General features: G+C 41.1%; 1 protein-coding gene across 3 annotated transcripts in view; it reads right to left on the reverse strand.

Annotated features, from left to right (window-relative positions):
* Positions 1-11,957: 11,957 nt before the first annotated feature.
* The window catches only part of LOC104042005 (vitellogenin-1), a 44,013-nt gene continuing 36,695 nt past the window's right edge, over positions 11,958-19,275 (reverse strand). For all 3 annotated transcript variants that reach the window (XM_064455382.1, XM_064455381.1, XM_064455380.1), the window contains 6 exons: positions 18,891-19,077; positions 18,370-18,467; positions 17,668-17,762; positions 17,405-17,564; positions 15,248-15,409; positions 11,958-12,276 (listed from right to left, as the gene is read on the reverse strand). In XM_064455382.1, the coding sequence (XP_064311452.1) occupies positions 12,158-12,276; positions 15,248-15,409; positions 17,405-17,564; positions 17,668-17,762; positions 18,370-18,467; positions 18,891-19,077 (821 nt within the window). In that variant the 3' untranslated portion in view covers positions 11,958-12,157. The remainder of the gene's footprint in view (positions 12,277-15,247; positions 15,410-17,404; positions 17,565-17,667; positions 17,763-18,369; positions 18,468-18,890; positions 19,078-19,275) is intronic.

Below are 19,275 nucleotides of genomic sequence, written 5' to 3' on the forward strand. Positions count from 1 at the left end.
TCTCATGTCTAAGTAGGGAAGGAAGGAGAAAGGAAGGAACTGAGGTGTGCTGGCTAAGCAGCTGATGTGCTGTCTCATCCCTTAATACCTGCACACTGCTGGCTTAACTGTTAACATTTTCTTGGTGCTCCACTTAAGAGTCCATAGGGGCATTTGTGAAACCTGTCCAGAGATTTACTTCCCTGGCCCACTAAAGCACATTTTGGTAAGCCTAGTGAATCCCACTCAGGAAAGAATAAAGGTTAGTTACAAAGGAAAAAAATATCCTTTTTTTCCCCTCTGTGAACATTCATGAAGTTTTTGTAAAAAGATGCATTAGGGCTCTGTACATACTTTGAGTAGGTGTAAAAATGAAACACACACAAAAAGTGTGTAAAGGGTCAGATGTCATAATCCTAAAGTGCCATCATCAGTGATTTGCATCTGTACACCTCCTCTTGGGCTAATACAGTGTAATTAATTAGTTACATTGGTTAGATACAGCTCTGAAGTGATCATCTGCAGTGGGCTGTGAAAAATGAACCTGAGAAAGCAGCTGTGAAGTGTGGTGACTCTCCCACCTGGCTGACATGACTTCCCTTTACCTGTGGGAAGGGCTCCTGGAAGCTAAAGGTCTTGTAGCAGAGTTTAGTCTCTAGGTCATGTTACTGCTTGTGTTTGAAATATGCTTTGAGCAGGAAGAAAGACAAGCAGGGAAAAGATGATAGTCCATGTTGGCAGGAATGAATTAATTTGCCTCTTGCACCCATGTGAACACTGGCGTCAGGAAGCAGTGTCTGTTCCCACTGCTGTGGCATGACCCATGATGGCTGTGTCAGGGGACCACTGGCATCCTCAATACATTATACTGGTTAGGCTGAAATATCTTGAAAGTGTCCAGCTTTCCCTTAATGTGCTTGTATTTCTGTGCCCTCCCTTCCTATGTTTGAAGGGTCCCTGGCTAAGGAAGGGTGTAGAGATAGACAGTCATTTCAATTCCCATTGCATCATCCCAAACACTTTTTCAGAAGGTAATAGGCTGTAGGAGTAGATGAATAGCTCTGGTGGCATTAGCCCACTTCTGAGTAGTCTCTTTCCTGAAAGCCATCACGTGTCATGGTGTCTGGGTGCTGACAGAGGGCAGGAGCTCATGGGGGAAGGGTCACCAGACCCCCAGGAGAGGTGGTGGCTGAGAGCAAACTGCTGTTGGCCAAACTGCACCCAAGTGGCACTATTGCTGGTGTGAAGGCACGGGAACAAGTAAAACTTATGATCTACTCAAACAAAGCCTTTGAAAATATTTTCCTAAGATTTTTACTTTGCTTCTGTCACAAAAAGCAAGACTGGAAAATAGTTTGAGAGCTCTTTAAGATAAATCCTTTTGTGCCTTTCCTACAGATGCAGGTAATTGCAGAGAGATTTGGGATCTGTCTAAGTCAGATCCTGCCCGTTAAAAAATATATCTCAGGGTTGGATTTGACATGCAGTGTTGACATCCTTCTTTCTATAGTAAGGCAGATGATATGTTTAGCAGACAGCTACTTTGACAACTTCCCTTCTGAGGAGTTGAAGGAAAATGCTGAAAATTTCCTGTAGCTTTTGATATTTTATGTGCTTTCTGGGCTAATCTTTATAAAATCCTGACACTGGGGGGTCACACTCACTGCTACCAGAGGCAGATGCAACTCCAGAGACATCAGTGGAATTGCATCTCATTGCAGTTATGAAGCTAGATCTCCCTTTGAAGGAAAATATTGCCTTGCTGACATTAAGGGGAGAACAGACTCGCCAGCTTCTGAGCTTTAATACCAATTCTACAGGCTTGTACAACTGCAGGATCTTTCCAAACCTATAATTTCTTTCCATTAGGGAAATCACCATACAAACCTTTCAAGAAATTATCAGAAAATATTTCCTCCTCATAGTTTAAATTACTTCTTGGGTTATTCCCTACGCTTTGTGTGTGTCCTTTACTTTCTTCCTTTCACTTTGTTACACTGGAAACTACCTTCTGTATCCTAACGTTGAATAGCTAAATGCCCATATTATGTGGTAATGACTAACTCCAGAAACAGACCCTGAAGCCATTGTAAAGAACTACTGAACGAGACTTGAACTGCCAATGTGCTCATTCAGAATGAGATGAAAGGCAGGCAAGTGCCTTGTAGAGGGAGTCAGTCTAGATGTTTCATTGTATCACCTCCTCCTTTAATAGCAGATTCCCAGAGCGGGATCTCAACAGTTTTCTGGAAACCTTCCAAATGGTTATATTTTTTCAAAATAATTCTTTTCCACAAGGTGAAATGTATCTAGTTTGTTTTCACTTGTATTGGTTTGAATCATATCAAGATGTATTCCAGGTTTTTACCTGAATATTAGAGAAGAGTATTTGACTTTCATATTTATAAAATTTTTAGTGCCACGTGTAACGAAGTGGCAATGCGTTTTGGCACCATTACAACTGTGAATAGTTTTAGTGTGTCTGATATTGGTGTGTCAGGTAAAAGATACCATTCCGTATCTTTTCTGAAGGTACAGTTAGACAAAGAGGCTTCTTCTCATACAATAAGCTGTAATTAAAATTGATTATATATTAATGTAGAGAGATTTCTTTTGTTAAATGGCTTGGTCACGTTTGCCCTCTAGTGGCAGCGAGTTTGCAAACGATGGACCCCCAGGAGCCAGACAAGAAGCGCCCACTGCACAGAACATAGCTAATGGGTTTTATTTAACTCCGTTATTTGATTTATGGTTTGGTCTATTTATCAGCCTCTCTTGCGAGCATGTAACTGTACAGGCAAGGCTTCTTCTCACCTAGCGGTCAAGGTGAAGGGTGAGTAAGCCTTCCTGCTGCTCCATTCCCTCAAAGGCAAGGCCATAGGGGAGACCACCAAGTCTCTTACCTACAAGATAAGCACAGCAGCAGCTGGTAGGAGTGGAGGGGGCTGCAGTTAGGTTTCCTGAGGGTTTTCTGTAGGAATCTGTTTAGCTTGTTGAGACACACTTGATAATGTAGCGCTTTCATTATGACCCTGCTTTCTGCCTAACAAGGGAAAAACAAGCCCTACAAATAGCATAATGAATTCAGGCAAAGAGAATAACTTACAGTAGGAAAGGTCTTTTCATACAAAGGAAACCTTTTGGGGCAGGAAGGGGGGTGAGGAAACCCAGTAGCTATGAAATTGCTGTGTGATAACCAAGTAAGCAACCTCTCAGTCTGCCGGTCAGAAAAATTATTGCAGTTTTCAGACTTGAGTCATTGGAACAGCGTGGCAGATTATGCCACATATTTTATTTCTCATACACTGTTTCAAGAGATCTACCAGTATTTTTGCAGCAGAAGAAACATTTTTTTTTCCTATAGTGCATGTTGGTGTGGAGGAAACCGGCGAGGTTCAATGATTTCAGTGATGTTAGTGCAACTATTGAGGAAATGATTGACATTCAAGGATGATGTAATGTGTAAATTATCAGGTATCTTCCTGAGGGGGCTGACCCTTGGTGATCCCACTTCATCTGTATTCCAAACACCCACTGACTCAAGGCCATTGGTTTTAAAAGAGTACTGTTTTTTATCATCTTGATCGCCTTAGGATGAAGTACTTGTAGAATGGTGGAAGTGTAATGAGAGCCTTATTGGATGAAGGACTTCCTGAGCTAAAATATGAGTTTTGGCAGCTTGGCTAAACAAATCCATTTACAGCTAGCAGTGGTGAAAAATCTCACATTGTCTACAGCACAGAGGTCATTGGAGGTTATGCAAATGTAAGCTGTTGTGGCAGTGCAATGCTTGTCTCTTGTGCTCGATATGAGCTGCAGTTAAAAGGGGACTTGATGACTGGAACAATGGTGAAGGGGTGGACACAAGTACAGAAAATATTTATATTGCTGTTATATATGGGGCAGTTCAGGCGTACAGTCCTGGTCAGGTAATCTCAAACAAATCAGTTGCGTATAAAAATAATTGAAAACAAAACCTTTAAAATGAGACTTCTAAGGAAGGAATATTATCCAAAAGGATACTAGTGATAAGGCAAGAGTTCAAGAGGAGCAAAAACGTATACATTTCAACCACTCTTCAGTGCCATGCTGAAGATGTGCAGCAGGTGAGTGAAGGTGGCATTCAAATATTTGTACCATAAAGGATTTAGCCTTAGAATTTGTGGTAGAAGCTTTGAAAGAAATGAGAAATCCTCCTTAACTATATTTGTATTTATATTGACATGATATAAATCAATACTATAGTCTGATCTATGACTCTGCCTTGGCCAGGCCAGGATTCTCTCTGTAGGTGTTCATGTTAAGCTGCAGATTTGGTAGTACTGAGTAGCACACAAAGCACAGAGCTTTGCTTGTGCCTGTAACCTAAACCTTGACCGTTAATTCAGTTAGTCTGTGCCTACCCACCAAGGGAAAGCTGGAATGGGAGGCCGAATGATGTACAAAAATTAGTGCTTTGGCCTTCAGATACCTTCAAAAATATAAATTAAATAACCTCATCACACCATACCTGAAAACCTCCTCTCTCCCATGCATGAGCGAAGAAAAAGAGGCAGAGAGCAGCCTGTACGCACTGCAAAAAGGAACTGCGTCTCAGGGGACCTTCGGGCTGTCACATTGCGTCTCACCCTGTGCAGGAGGGAGATGTCGGCATCCCAGCATTTCTCATGAGTGGAGCAATCCATTTTGTCGATACACCAGCTGGCCAAAAGGTGGGGGGAGTGCCAGGCTCCCTGTCTGCCTGGTGCTAACCAGCTGGCCCTGGGCACGCTTAGGAGCCTGCAGAGCCAAGCTGAAGGCAGGAGGCAGCGCGGGGGAGCTGGCTGGTTGCTGGACTTGGAGCTGGCAACCTTACCCGGCCCAGGAACTGTGTAATCCGTACGGCTGCAGCTGGGGATCTGAGGACCTGGCAAAGGGGACAACCTGCCTGCCAGATTTATTTTGGTCTGTCAAGCAAGGTCACCAATTAATTCCTCTGGAGCATTTCAGTTTGGTTGCATCAGGATTTTCCAATGTGAAGCTGTAGCATTGTAGAGACTGATACCCAGCTTCACAGAGGAAAGTGAAAGACTTATATACAATGTAGGTGCTTATACTCCAGGCTGAAATTCTTAATACTCCCTTCTATCACCTTTAAACAACAAAGTCTATTGGTGCCTAATTTTCACAAACCGTGCAGCAATCCAGCATCATAAAGAACAGCCTTGCCTCTGCTCAGCAGTGCTGGAAAAGCTGCGGGGCTCAGCCCCTTCTCACACATAAGACATGAAAACCCTCACACAAGATGTTCTTCCCTCTGCACCCCTTAATCTCTTATCAGTGAGTCCCACAAAAGCACGGTATTTGTGATTATGCTCATTCAGTCATACAACTGTGGTTCCCACCTATTTTCATACAATGATTTAATGGGTTGAACAGTCACCTGAGTTGTAAGACTTCTTCCCCTCCCCACCATCCCCCAGCTGGGTTTCAGAAGGGGCAATGTAGCTGCCAGAACCTAGAAGATGATTTCAGGTATGGAAACCTGTTACCAGCAAGCCCAGGGCCCTGGGAAATGGGATGTGTATGATGACCTCTTCAGCATTTGCTATTGAATAACCTCAGTAGCTATCAGGCTGGAGGGGGGAAGATACCTTAGATCCCACCTAGAGTACTTAACTCTCCTTAATATACGGCATTTAGTACATCACTCTTGGGAGAAGATTGTGCTCTGGTTTCAGATACAGGAAAGTTAGGAGTGATAATACAGTGAACCGTAATATGAGAGGCAATGGGGGCACTATGACTCATGGTGTAGAAATGTCCAAGTTAGTATCAAACAGAAGTGGTATAGCCACATTTCATAGAGGTGAAACACCATTCAGAGATACCAATGTATCTGCATTGAGTCTGAAGTAACGTAGACAGGTTAGTGTCACGGTGAGATAAGCATTTGACTGCCAGTTCTAGCCCCCGCCTGAGCCTGCATCCACCTCTTATGCCCTTGGTGAAACTAATCTGTATATCATCCCCCAAGTCTCATGGTCTTGAACAGATCCTGAATATTAATAGTTTTGTTTTGACCACATAAGCAGGAATCTAAGTAAAAGTCTAGTATGTTAGCTTATTCAGCCCAAATTCTTGACTCTATTTCTTTTGCTATAATTATCTTTTTATCAGCTGGCAAGAAAACAAAACATCAAAGTAGCTGTAGCTAGAGTAAATTCTCAACCACATAAGACACAGATATGACCACTATTAAACAAGGCACTTAAATATTGTTTCATATAATGTCTATAAAGAATGTTGAGTTACTTCTATTTGTGATGGTTAAGACAATACATGGAGGAAAAAATGTAAAAGAATAATGGAGGTAGGTTTGAGGGGAGCTAGCCATAACGTTGTGTGCATTTGTCACCACTTACTATATTTTGAAATTCATTTCATTACCAAGAAAGATTTTAAGAGTCGTGAAAATGCCCTGAAGCTTCAGAACGAAAAGAGACTGCGATCCATTTTCCCAGTGATACAAAACAAAGATGTGGCAAAAGCTTGAGGATTGTTATTTCAGCACCTTAGTTTAGCACTATATTTGTGACAGTGACCTTGCAGAATTCAGGCAGGACTCAGGGTTTGATGGTGCAAGTCTCCAAAGCACTCACAATTTACCTAAAGGCAAAATGCAACCAAAATGATGTAAAACGTGTCTATCCAGTAACAGGACCCAAGTTTACTTGGGCTAACAGTATGCACAGCCTGATGAGTCCCAGTTAGCTGCTACTGTAAGGAATTAGATTTAATTTTGCCTTTGTTATGCAGATGGCAATTGGAGTACTCCAGGATAATCCAAGGAGGTCTTGGATGTTCAAACTCCTTCTGGGCCCTGAACTCCAACCTTGCCTAACACCAACAAGCCACCTTTACAACAACTACAGTGTCACACACGGCCCTGGCCCTTAGCCTGTTTGTAATTATAGATGAATGAAAGATACAGCAGGAGGAGAGCACCGAGAGAAGAGAGATCACGTTTGTAAAGCTCCAATAGCTTCAGCAGGCTGATGTTTTAACATGGCGTGCAATGTGAATTTTGAAGCTGTCTGAATAGCTTCTAGATGGGGCACGGTGCGCAGCTGCAGGGCTGCCTGGTCCCCCTGGCAGCTGCCTGAAGGTGTGCTGTGATGCCCACGTTTGGCCTGCTGAGAGAAGCTGAACAAGCCAGTGGACACAGATAAATAGGGAAGGGAAACTGGGATGTCAGGAAGAAACAGGCTACAGATAATGAAGGGAAGTGCTGTGATCAGATCTATCTATATATAATTCCTGCTTCCTGAAACCCATTTGAAAGTAAACTTAATAATATTAGGACATATAAGTGTTCACTGTGAATTACAGCTAAGTGAACTGCAAGGGGAAAAAGAAGTAATCCCAGATATTTCTTGGTACATTAAAGTATTTTCAGGTACCAAAATAACAACCTTCTCACACTGATTAAAGGAAGAACCGTAAGTGCTATTTTCGTCCAGCTTTGGATTTTCTTAGTAAACTGTTCTCCCAGCTCTGCTTGCAATGTAATTACTGCCTATCCAGCAATAACAGAAATGAGAATGTCTTAGGTGATGTCTTTTCCCTCCAGAGACAATGTGAAATGGTGTTCAGAAAGGTACAGAATTGTAATGTACTTACAGGAAAAAAAAACCCACATAGTAATCAAGTGTGGAGGTTAGAGGGAAAAAACCCACCCCAAACCTTGATTAGAATTTATATAAAACTGCCTGGAATGTATCCGACCTATAAATAAACCTAGAGGAAAAAAGATTTAAATCACTGTTAGTAAACAAAAAAGCCAGTAGATGGCGAGAGAGACCTTGCGATTCAACATAAAGCTCAGGCGGCCACTAATAGCTACTCTCTGCTGCAACCTTCTGTGCTGTCCCTGGTTTTAGCCCTAACTACTGTATTTGCTAGATTCCCGAGGTTTCTTATTCATCAGCTGCACTTAGATCCGCACAGTACATTTATTTTTAGGGACAACTAAAGTTCGTTTCATAACTCATTCAAACATGCTGAGTAAAAGCCTAGCTCTGTTGAGTTTAACCGTTGACTTCAGTGGGGTTAGAATTGTACACGGTTTTTTTTTTTAATGTTCATGCTGCGGAGCAGGCATTTCATTTCCAGGAGGGGTCTGGTATTACCGGTTTTGTCCTTGCCTATCACGCCGCAGCTGCTTTCTCTGGAGCAGAATGACCATGCTTTCCTGAGAGTCACTGTGTCATTTAAAATTAGTGAATCAGAAGAGCCAGGTCTGATGGACAAAAGGTTTGCTGTCTTTGTCTAGGATACAAAAGGCTATGTCTCCAATAGCCTTTTGCCTATCCCACTGTAATAGCAGGCTCCAATTTTAGGCTTTTATGAATAATCCACTAAGGTTTAACCAAAGCTGACTGTGAACAAATCAAATACATTGTTTTGATTTTTTTCCAAATGTATAGTTATTTTACAGTTGGATGAATCTGAAAATGAAAACCTTCAACTTAGCAATAAAATATACTCGTGTGGTTAGGCGATCTAGTGAAAAAATTTACTTTTCATCTCTAGAATCACTGAAGACCTTGCAAAAGACATACGGGACTATAAATTCATAAGCATTTCTGACTCCATCAGGTAGGCAAGTAGTCATATCCTTCTGATGCAGAAAATGAGGCACAGAAATCCCCAGCCTCATGCAAAACCGCATTATGGAGCTGCAAAGGCAGGATTAGGACTCAAGCCTGGCCTATGCTAAGGCCTGCATCTTTTCTCTGACACTCATTTTTTTTAAACAATATTGGAGTACTGTAATTGCAAGGTCATGTTCCTTGATTACTACAGTAAAGTCCAGAGTTCATTAATTCATACCATTGAGAAGCACTAGGAATGAAAAGTAGAGTGCATAAAAGCTCAGACTGTGACGTACACATTTGAATACTCGGTAGGCTATATAACTTTGGTTTGCTTTATAAGATAGGACAGGCATGATTTCCAAATGAGATTTAAATCTGGACTGCAGCTATCCTCTCAGAAGGGTTGGAAATGTCTATGTGGTGCATTAGAAACTCCAGAAGGGCTTTTTCACACTTGTACTGCTAATGCTCTTAATTCCTTTGGCAAAATGAGCTGGTTCTAAGTGTTTTGCTTTGCTGTGCCCACTGCCAACCTCAGGCTTTACTAACTTTCACTATATTTGGATTTCACAGCTGCAACATCAGCAGAGTCTTTCAGTCAGTCAAAGGCATTCAGCTGTCTCAGCAAGAGGGCACTAATGAACAGGAACTGGACAGAAATGAAAGCTACCCCTTCGAAATGGAAATAATAAGAGCTGTGTTTCACCGTGCCCTGTACAGACCAGTGAAAGGAGTGTGCCTGGGTTTTGCTAGTGACTGCTTTCCCCTCTGGCTGAGCCTGCACCGCGGCCAGGGCTGCATTACTGGTAGGGTGATGGTGAGTGAATTCCCTGGCCGTGCTCTGACGTTGTGGGGCATTTTCACCTTTCTTTCCTTCTGTCTGGGGCAGTGCATGAGCCAGGAGTTTCTTTAGGACTTTTGGGCTCAAGCTGTCGCATGCAGCATCTCGCTGTTGGGAGATTTATTGCCCGTGAGCACTGCAGCCAGTAGAAAGCGCTAACAGAGGAGCTTCTGCTGGGGGAAAGGCGTACGTGTGTGGTTTTAGCATGGGCAGGCTATGCTTGTCCAGGCATGACTGGCAGAAAGAGATGTGTAGCTGTTCTGGTGGATCCCTTTAATTGTGGTGATGGAGGTGCCTTCCCGTTGGTGCAGGATCCAAAGCGGGGCTTCAGCAGGGACAGGCCTGACCTGGCATGCTTACTGTTTTTAATGCTGTACAGTATGTATTATTACTATATATTGTCATTGAAGAATAAACTGATTTATGACTGCTGATCAGTACCCGCCTTCAAGTTTTTTTCAATGACTTTAACAATCTGTAAATTGTTTCTGGGAGAAGGCATTTGCCCTTATGAGCTGCTTGTATTTTTTGTACTGTACATCTCAGCTTGATCATTGTTAATTAGTGTCATGCTTCTGTGTAGATGACTGTGTTTTACCGCGAGCAGCATTACTTCTCTTAGTAATGGCTCTTTGCTGTTACTAAATTCCTGTTCTAGTAGTTGTGCATGAAAGTTCATTTTTCTTCTCTCACTACATCTCTTCACTACCTTTGTTTTATCTGAAGTGGTTGACTGGCAAAAGTTTCTCTTTTGTAAACAAGCAGATTAAAGAGAAAGGTTGGATTAAAGATGACAGTCTGATCCCATGAAAGTCAATGGTGAATCTTCCATAAGCCACAGTGAAAACAATACCAGAAAGAGAAGGGCTCTCCAGGTGTGATAGCGTGATTTTAAAGGAAAGTGGGATGCAATGTTCTTCATCTCCCCTCTTGTTTGGGACTACCCTTTTTGCAGTGTAGCACTTCTGATGAGTTAGCAAAGCACAGCTTTGGTACAGGGAAACTGTGAATGCTTCATTACAAATAAAACCACAGTGCACGAACTCATGTTATTGGTCTTAGTTTGAACACACTTGCATGAAAAAAAAGCTGTTGAATTGAGCACTGGATATGCGCGTGTACACCCAGTACACATGAAGGTTCTCAAATAGAACACATAGCCTAAAATAAGGCTGGGAGAAGGGAGAGAGGAAGGTAACCCCCTTTTGCCCTTTCTTAGGTTATACTCAGGAGAGAGGCTTAGGGGCAGAGGAAAACATGCTGGCCACAGGGTATGCACCAGGCATCAAGGCTCAGCCCATTGAGCCCTGGTTGGAACAAACTCCTAATGGCTTACTTTCTTCTGGAAGTAACGAAGTAAGTGCAGGCCACTGAGAAAAACTGGGTCCTTTCTAATTTCAAGTTGGTTGCAAGCTGGAACTTGAGAGAGAGTGAGAGGAGTACTATACATTCTCATGTTTCTGCTCTTGAAATAAAAGCACTGAGAAATGTTATTCTGTAGTTGTTCAGCTATTTAGTCGTTAGTTGCTTTTCTGGTAGCTCAGGTTTTAGTTAGAAATAAAAGTATTTTCTTTAATGACAGTTTCTTGACAGCATTTGGGTTCATCAGTACCTTGCCTAAGTCACAAATACCTAAGGCTTCTCTTGGAAGAACATGCCGGCTGCTATTGCCTGCTATGGAAAATGTATCAGGGCTCACTGCATGGCTGATTCGTGTACAAGGTGAAGAGATATGTGCTGTTGCTTGGGTTTGAAGGTGCCACCTATTCCTGGTTCCCTGGCCTGGGAGGGAATTGCCTTTCTACATAGGCTTAGTAAAAGCTAGCCGAGTCACACTTCACTGGTTAAACACAGTTTAACTGTCCTGTTTTTACTTTATTTTAGCTTTATGATGCTATTGATCTCATATTTTTCTATATATTACTTTTCTGGAGTATTTGGAATGCTACCTGATGTATTATTTTCCCTGAAGTTTCTGAAGGCATCATTTTCACAGATATACAACAGGAGATGGTAAACTGGAAAAAAAAAAAATTTCCTATTCATACTTTTAGCTCATGAAGCAACAGCATATCCATTGAAATTTAAATGAAAATGGGGACTGTGTCACACACTATAGCTCTCTGGAAAGCTACAGTGGGAGTCTAGCAGTCCAATTCATTCCTTTGTAGAATGTACTAAGGCTAATGGTCTTGCTGGGAGTAAAATGTATTTTTTTGCAGAATGGTTCCAAGAACAGACTTCGCTCTTTACCAGAAAACATAAAAGAAAACAAATGCTTACTGTGTCTTTAGTATGCTAAATATGAAATTCTTCGCACAATGGAATGTTAGCAGTAGCTGTAATCATGTTTTCCTTTCATCACCTAGTGAACATAATTTTAAGAGAGGACTGCTGTAATTATATTTCAGATAAAAGGAAGCAGAATTTCTGGATAATATTATAGTTTGTCTGATTGTTTTGTTGATAGGGAAAAATAAAGAGAGAGACCACATGAATACTTATTTAATGAACAACATATTTATTACCCAGCGCAGACTGTACATAATGCATTTGACTTAGGATGCAATGCAGTAGGCTTATTTTCTTCAAGCACATTTCTTAATATTTTACTACAGCTATTACGTTCCCTTCTTATCTGTCCAACTATTCAATTATTTGTATAGTATGTCTATAGCACAACACTAAAGCGTTTAGCTTAACTACAGTCACCAGTGCAGGTACAATCAATGTCAGCATCCACAGACTCCACAACATCCTCACATGCAGATTTCTTATCACTGCTTCTCTGCCATTCCAGCAGGCTTACAGCAGTATCTGTCAGAAGAGTGAAGCCATTGTTAACTAACATCAAGCAAATTAACACATTTCAAGGAAATACTGTTTTGATGGCTGCCAACTCCCTCATCAAGTAAAGAATGAAATCCTGCCCCCACAACTGACATCTAACTGACTCATTGACTTGAAGCAGGATTTTCATCCATGATATAATTACTATAATACTTCCCTAAAAACAAAATGAATAACATTTCACAAAGCACAAAGACAACGGGCAGGAGCCTGTAAAAGTGCTGGGGGTAGCCACCTTCAAAGTAAGACCACCATGTACCAATACACATCAGCAATCTCTTTTTACGTTAGTGCTGCATATCACTGCATATTTAAGCTGACTATTTGTCGAAGTTCATTCTGAAGGATAAGCCCTTTGGAGAATTTTCAGAGGTTCATAAACTTCTAATTAAAGTTTCCCGTATATTGTGAAGTCTGGCAGAGCATTGTCAGTTGCAGTATTAACCTTACCACACTGCTTTATCAACAGCAGCTTGAATAAGCTGTATCCCTTAATGCTGAAATAATCTAAATGGAATAATGATATTCACCCTCCTAATAAATATTCTTAGCTAGTTGGAGGTTTATCATTGCACCTAGAAGACTATTAGGATGTCCATTTAGATTAAGTTTGTATAATGAGAATGGGTAAAGCTTTCATAATTTTACCTCCATTTGTTTTGTCCCTGAGTTGGACAATACATTTATAACAAGCCATCTCTCATCACAGGGAAATCTGGAGAATGCTGTATGGGTTCAGGTTATATCAGTCACTTATCTCCTGAGATGCTAACACTCTCCTTGGCTAAATTACTGTCCAACCTGAAGCACAGGTTTGCATAATAAACTGGACAATACGTATTTCCCAGAAGGGTGCTGGAGACGTTTTTTTAAAAATATATAATATTTTCAAGCTGTGAAATGAGAAATGCTATAAAATGTCTGGGTTCTGGTTTTTTATATACATTAATTCTTGTTATGCCTCTTACTCTTGCACACACTGTGGGTCTGATCACATTCATATCCATGTAGGTAATAGTTCTCTTGGCAAACGGGATCATGGCTGAGTAACTACAATCCCTATGGGTAGTGCTAGTGGCATGTTTGAAACGGGGACTTAAACCTGGAGTGATGTCTGATTCAGTCAAGATGCTAAGACTACCGTCTCACTGATTTGAGGACAACAGGGGAAATTCTGCATCCTTGTACTTCATTTTATCCTTGCTCCAGTGATGACAGCGATGGGGTCCCTCTCTTTTAAAACAGCAGACTATCAGGTCTGAGTTCTCATACAAAGAGCTGAGAAAGGTCTTTGTCCAGTGTATGCAAATAAATGTTCTCAGCTTGAGAAAGATGGGGATTTTGTTTCTGTTTCTTCTCCAAGTCATAAAACAAAGAAAGAAAAAGAACAGGTTTTAAGGGCTGGCCTGATATTCCTATTGATCCTTAGACTGAGGAAAACCAATCATCTTGCTAAAAAAACACAAATGGCATCTTTTCCCTTCCTCCTCCTCCTCCTCCTCCTCCTCAGGATAAATAAATAAAAAAGCCCTTGATTAGGAGAGCTGCTAGCAGTCTTCCCAGTCTCTGGTTTAGTAAATGAACCAGAGAAGCCTGCAGTTGCTGTAAAAGCAGCACTGACTGCGACAACTAAAATATCTTTTTTTTGTGATTTTCCTCTTTTCTCACACATTTTTGTGAGAGAATGAGACAGCTTTATTATCGCCTAATATTCTGAGGCAGTGAGTGGCCTGGGGTGATGACATTTCAGAGATACAGACTTGGACACACAAAAGAAATCTGTGAAACATGGATATGACAAGATTTTGGAAGGTGTTTGTTTTTTTTTTTGTTGAGGGTGGGTTTTTCTTTTTATAAAAGGATGCATCAATTCACATCTCAGGGAGCTGTCAGAAAACTATTAGCACTCTCTCTGTGCTACTTGTTGAATAGGCTGTTGTAGGTGGTTGGCTGTTACAGAAAGATACTCACTGCTTTTATGGGCTGATTCAGCACGTTAATAACATGAGCAAAGTGCAAAGTCCTACACAGACGTTGTTTAAAATCAGACATAAAATACTCTGTTCCTCTCCAGTATTACTCAACACAGGGATCCACTGGCTTCAGTGAAACTACACTGGATTATCCCAGCTAACAATGGATTTGGACAACAATGGTTAATACAGTGAACAGACCACTTCAGCTGATACTCCCTAATGGTAGGTTTCCCTCTCAGGTATTTATGTACTGTGTAGTTCATTAAAAGGTTTAGGAAGGAATGTACCAGAAGTATCTGTAGGTTCCAGGCTGGATTCTGCTGTTGTGTTTATATCGCTTTAGTGTGAACTTGTGTTAGACAATGCATTGTGTCCATGACAAATTGGTGTAAGTGAAAGGAGAAAAAGCCCCAGTATTTTTAAAAATCTGGGTCACAAGTGTGTGTGCATAAAATACCTTCAAAAACAAACCATTTTTTGGAACAATCTAGAGAACATTTCAGCAATGTGTTTTTTGCTGATGTATTGCACAGTGGTATAGCATGGCAGCCTAATCACAGCAGTCATGTCACACTACTTGACTGCCTTTCAATTGCCTTGCTTGCCCTGGTCTGCACAAAATTGCAGGCTGTAATGTGCATAAAAGGACTCAAGGACTCAGTGTTGCTTATCTCAACTTTATGGAGATCCTGAAAACGTGAAAAAAATTTTATCGATCACTGCTGCCCCTTTTACCACCTCAAATGTTTTTCTCAGATGATGCTACCTGCCATCATCTAAACTACCTTTTAGCTGGCCAGTACTGTCAGTGGTTACAGCAAATATTAATGGGATTAAAAACAGCAGCTCAGGGAGGAGCCGGAGCAATACAGGTCTGTGCGCGGCTGTGCTATGTTTTGTTCTTTCGAGTGCTCTGACAGAGCTCCCACAGTACGAGACACAGAGGGAGAAAAATATCATACCTTTTGGGAAACAGTGGAAGCCAACCTTAACTGAAGTTTTTTCGATTGGAGTACAGTCTTTCATACATTTCAGTACTGGGTCAACAGAGTAGCACGTAGATTCCTCTCCATCAATAGTAGGATTTCGATTCAGCTTCACATAACTGCGCTGCAGCTTGCACCCTAAGAGGAAAAGGAAAGGTAGTTAGAATTGTAGAAATAAATCCCAATCGATCCTTGCAATAATAAAGGTCCATATTTTCTCTTCAGCTTTTATTAAAACACGGGTGCCTGACAAACCATTTTCACAGTAGCGAGGTTATCAAGATAGGATGATAATAAGTTGGGGTATAGAGGAAAGAGTCTGAAAAGGGAGCTATTTTTAAAATCTAATTGCACAATATAACCCAAATGGAATCATGTATACCCAGTTTTTAAGAACTACATAATACACAGAAAATAACCTCTCATGTCTGAAAGCTATTAAGAATAGATACTGCAAGCACAATGGCTACTTCATTGCATTAGGAAAAATGTCAAATGTAGTGAATGGATAAAAAAAAAAAGACAGCATTTATATAATAACATCAAGGATAATTTTTGTATTGGATGATTTTTATAATGCTGCAATTATCTCACTAGAAAGGTATAATGTAACTTAACAGGATCCCAGCTATGACTCTGTTTCCTGACACACAGATAAGTACAACTCTGCTGCCACTGAAGTCAAGGAGAAAACAGCCATTAACTTCAATAAAGTTATCTCAGGTCCAAGGTAAATGGAGACCTACAGAACAAAACCGTATTGATGTTATGGTAGACCATCATTATTTTTCCAGCTATGTGTGAGAGTGATTTCTGATAACAGCAGTGGCGATGCGCCTGGGCTGGCCGATGGCCAGGGCATTGCTGCTGTTTCTGTGCCGCTGCACTGGACAGGCTGGAACTCCAGTGTCAACTCGAGACAAAGGGACTGTGACCTGTGGATGTGTCCCCGTGGGAGCAGGACACCCCAAAGCATTTGTGGCTGTGGATAAGCCCATGCCAGAGCAGGTATGCCCTGAAGTGCCTGTGGCTGTTGTTATGTCTGCACGGCAGCAGAGGGAATGTGGCTCAAGGATAAGTCCATGCTGCAGCAGGTACACCTTGAAGCATCACTGGCTGTGCATGAGGTCATCTTAGAGCACCTCAGAGCGTGTGGCTGTGGATAAGCCCATGATAAAGCAGGTACATCCCTGAAGGGACTGCAGCCATGGGCGAGGCCATGTTGGAGCAGGTTTACTTCTGAAGGGACTGTGGCTGTGGGAAAGGCCACACTGGAGCAGGTGTACCTCTCGAGGCATGTGGCCCATGGAGAAGGCCACACTGGAACAGGCACACATCAAAGTGACTGTGGCTGTGGACTAGTCTATGCCACAGCAGATGTGCCCCTGGAGAGACTGTGGCTCATAGATAAGGCTCCACTTGGAGCAGGTACTCCTCTAAGGGATTGCAGTCTGTGGGTAAGTCCCAGCCAGAGCAGGGGCAAGGGCAGGAGTTCTTTGCAAAGTTAAACCCTTTGGTCTGGTCCACAGGGACCGGGTGGCGATTGTAATGAAGATAATGCTTAGTTGCATTAAACCACAGGCTGGGGTTAAACCATGACATAGAGGAAGCTCTTTTACTTTAGGAGTATTTCTAAATATTTCCCTGGGATTACTCCCTCAGATAGGGCAGAACAAAAATGAAATTTTTTTCATTCTGAAAATTCACATAAACTGAAGATCTGACACTCATTCATAGCTTGCAACTTGTTTGATTAAATTAAGTCTGCAGACAACAGCTGAAACTGCTTTGATTCAGTGGTAAAAATCACACTGACTTCAGTGGGAGCAAAATTGAGCCTGATTTTACCTCTCAAAGAAAAAAGCTACTCAGTGTAAGAAATTAAACAAGAATCAATAATTTAACATTGAAGTGCACATGAGACAAAACTTTTGCTGTAGTGTGTACTCTCTATGTTCACAGGCACTGATTTAAACAGTCAGTGGTTAATGAAGTTAAAATGGATATATATTGCTATTGTCTTTTCTAAGTAAAAGATATCTGCTGCTTTAAAAAAAATATTTTCTAGCTATTGGCAGAGGAAAAGTGAAATTGTATTCTCCCCAAGCATAAATTATTTTCAGATCTACTCACCACCAGAGCAGGTTTCTTCTAGCAATACCCATGAATGAACAAAAGCAGAACAGCTGTGTGCCAGCTTATGATTTGGCATTAGGAGTTCATTGTGCTTTTCTCTGTCATTATTTCCACAGACTCCACAGGTCTTTCCTCTCATCCATGAAGCAACGGTAACCTATAAAATAGCACATCTTTGTCTAGTGAATACTGAATTGTTGGTCTGGTACATTGCCAAGGTACTAAAAAGAAAGTGGTAACCTTGAAAGTAAGCCCAATACCTTAAGGATAACACCATCAAAAGTCACATTCTTCAGTCCGTGTGTTGGAGCTTCCACGATAACAGTTGCTCCATTTTTATAAATTTTAACATCGCCTGTAAAAAGGCAGTAAATCATAAGGTGATCTGCTTAATTTCAAATCGGTGGAGAAATTGAGTAACACAAAATACACCATAAAGCATTTTCCTTCATAATGATAATTTTGCTGCTACAGTGGACTTTTTGGTTTTTTTTTGTGTGTGTGGAGAGAGGAGGCAAAAATAGAAGAAATTATGCTTCATTTGTAAAAATATTCTACTGCTGTTCCCTGTAGTTGGAACTGACTTTTGTCTCCAGTCTGCTAAGTCTCAAAATGATAATGACACTGGTGCTGCTCCAGCTAAATATCTGAACCAAAGCATCTAGCTGTAACTATAACAAGCACTTTTTTCTAAACAATCACCAACCTGGACATACCATATATATAAGAAACGGCTTTATTTACCTTCCAGTTATGCTGGGGGAAAGTAAGAGTGTATATACTAGAGGAAACAGGAATGTAAGTCAATACAACTCTTAAGAAAGTAAAGTCTTTAGTTATTTTTTTTAATTAATCACACTCATGTTTTCTTTACATTGAGATTTTTCTGTGGAGTTTATAAAAACATCTCGAAGAGCTATAGTTTCCAGGTCAGTCCTGGAAAAGTGGGTTTCACAGTTTACCTTTTTCATACTCGGAAACTCCACTGTGTGATAGAATTGGTTCTTCATTACATGCCACAAGGAGAGATGAAGTTGCAGTAGGACAGATCGTGATGTTCCTTCAGAAAACGAAAAAAAAAGAAGAAACTAGTGGTTAATTTGAAATGTGAAAAGTAGAGATATTTGTCACCAAAGCTAGCAGAGAAACAATTTGAATATCTGAATTTCGAATGAATGAATGAGTTGTTTTCTTTCCAAATAGCAAAATTCATTGGGATGTCAAGTGCTGAGATGCAACCTTTAAAGAAAAGACAGCGTGGGGACTTAATGAGCAGGTTATCAGATAATGGTGGCTGTGAAATTGAAGACAAGAGCGACTAAACCAAAGAGGCTAAGATGAGGATTCCTTCTGGAAATCTGTCTTTCCTCAAATAACTGATTGCAAACCAGTTTCACTTAGGAACTAGACATCTCCCACGCCCAGACTAATTCCCTGAAACACTATACCTAATATCTGAGTCCTCAGAATAAACCACACTTACGCTGAGGTTGTGTTTATGTGAACCTCTCTTGAGAAAGACTGAGGATCAACCTTTCTTGTAGTAATGATGAATTTTGGGTGTTCAGTACAGTCTTGGGCCAATATCAGGTTGCAGCTTTTATTGAAAGAATATGTAAGGCTCACGCGATCAAATGTTTTGAAATCTCCCTCACTGACTTCACATGTGGCTGCAAAACAAAACCAGAAAAGAAATGGCAGATGTGACAATGGCGTGGATGCTGCTGCAGGGTATTGAAGGCCACCTCTGTGAGATCAAACTACCCAGCAAACAGGAAAGAAACTTCAACATCTCTTTGGCAGAAGCTTTCAATGCTGCCAGAGTCTGTACGGACAGGATAGCACTACAGAATAACTACCAGACACAG

This window comes from Phalacrocorax carbo, chromosome 6 (genome assembly GCF_963921805.1).
Source record: "Phalacrocorax carbo chromosome 6, bPhaCar2.1, whole genome shotgun sequence".
Lineage (NCBI taxonomy): Eukaryota > Metazoa > Chordata > Aves > Suliformes > Phalacrocoracidae > Phalacrocorax > Phalacrocorax carbo.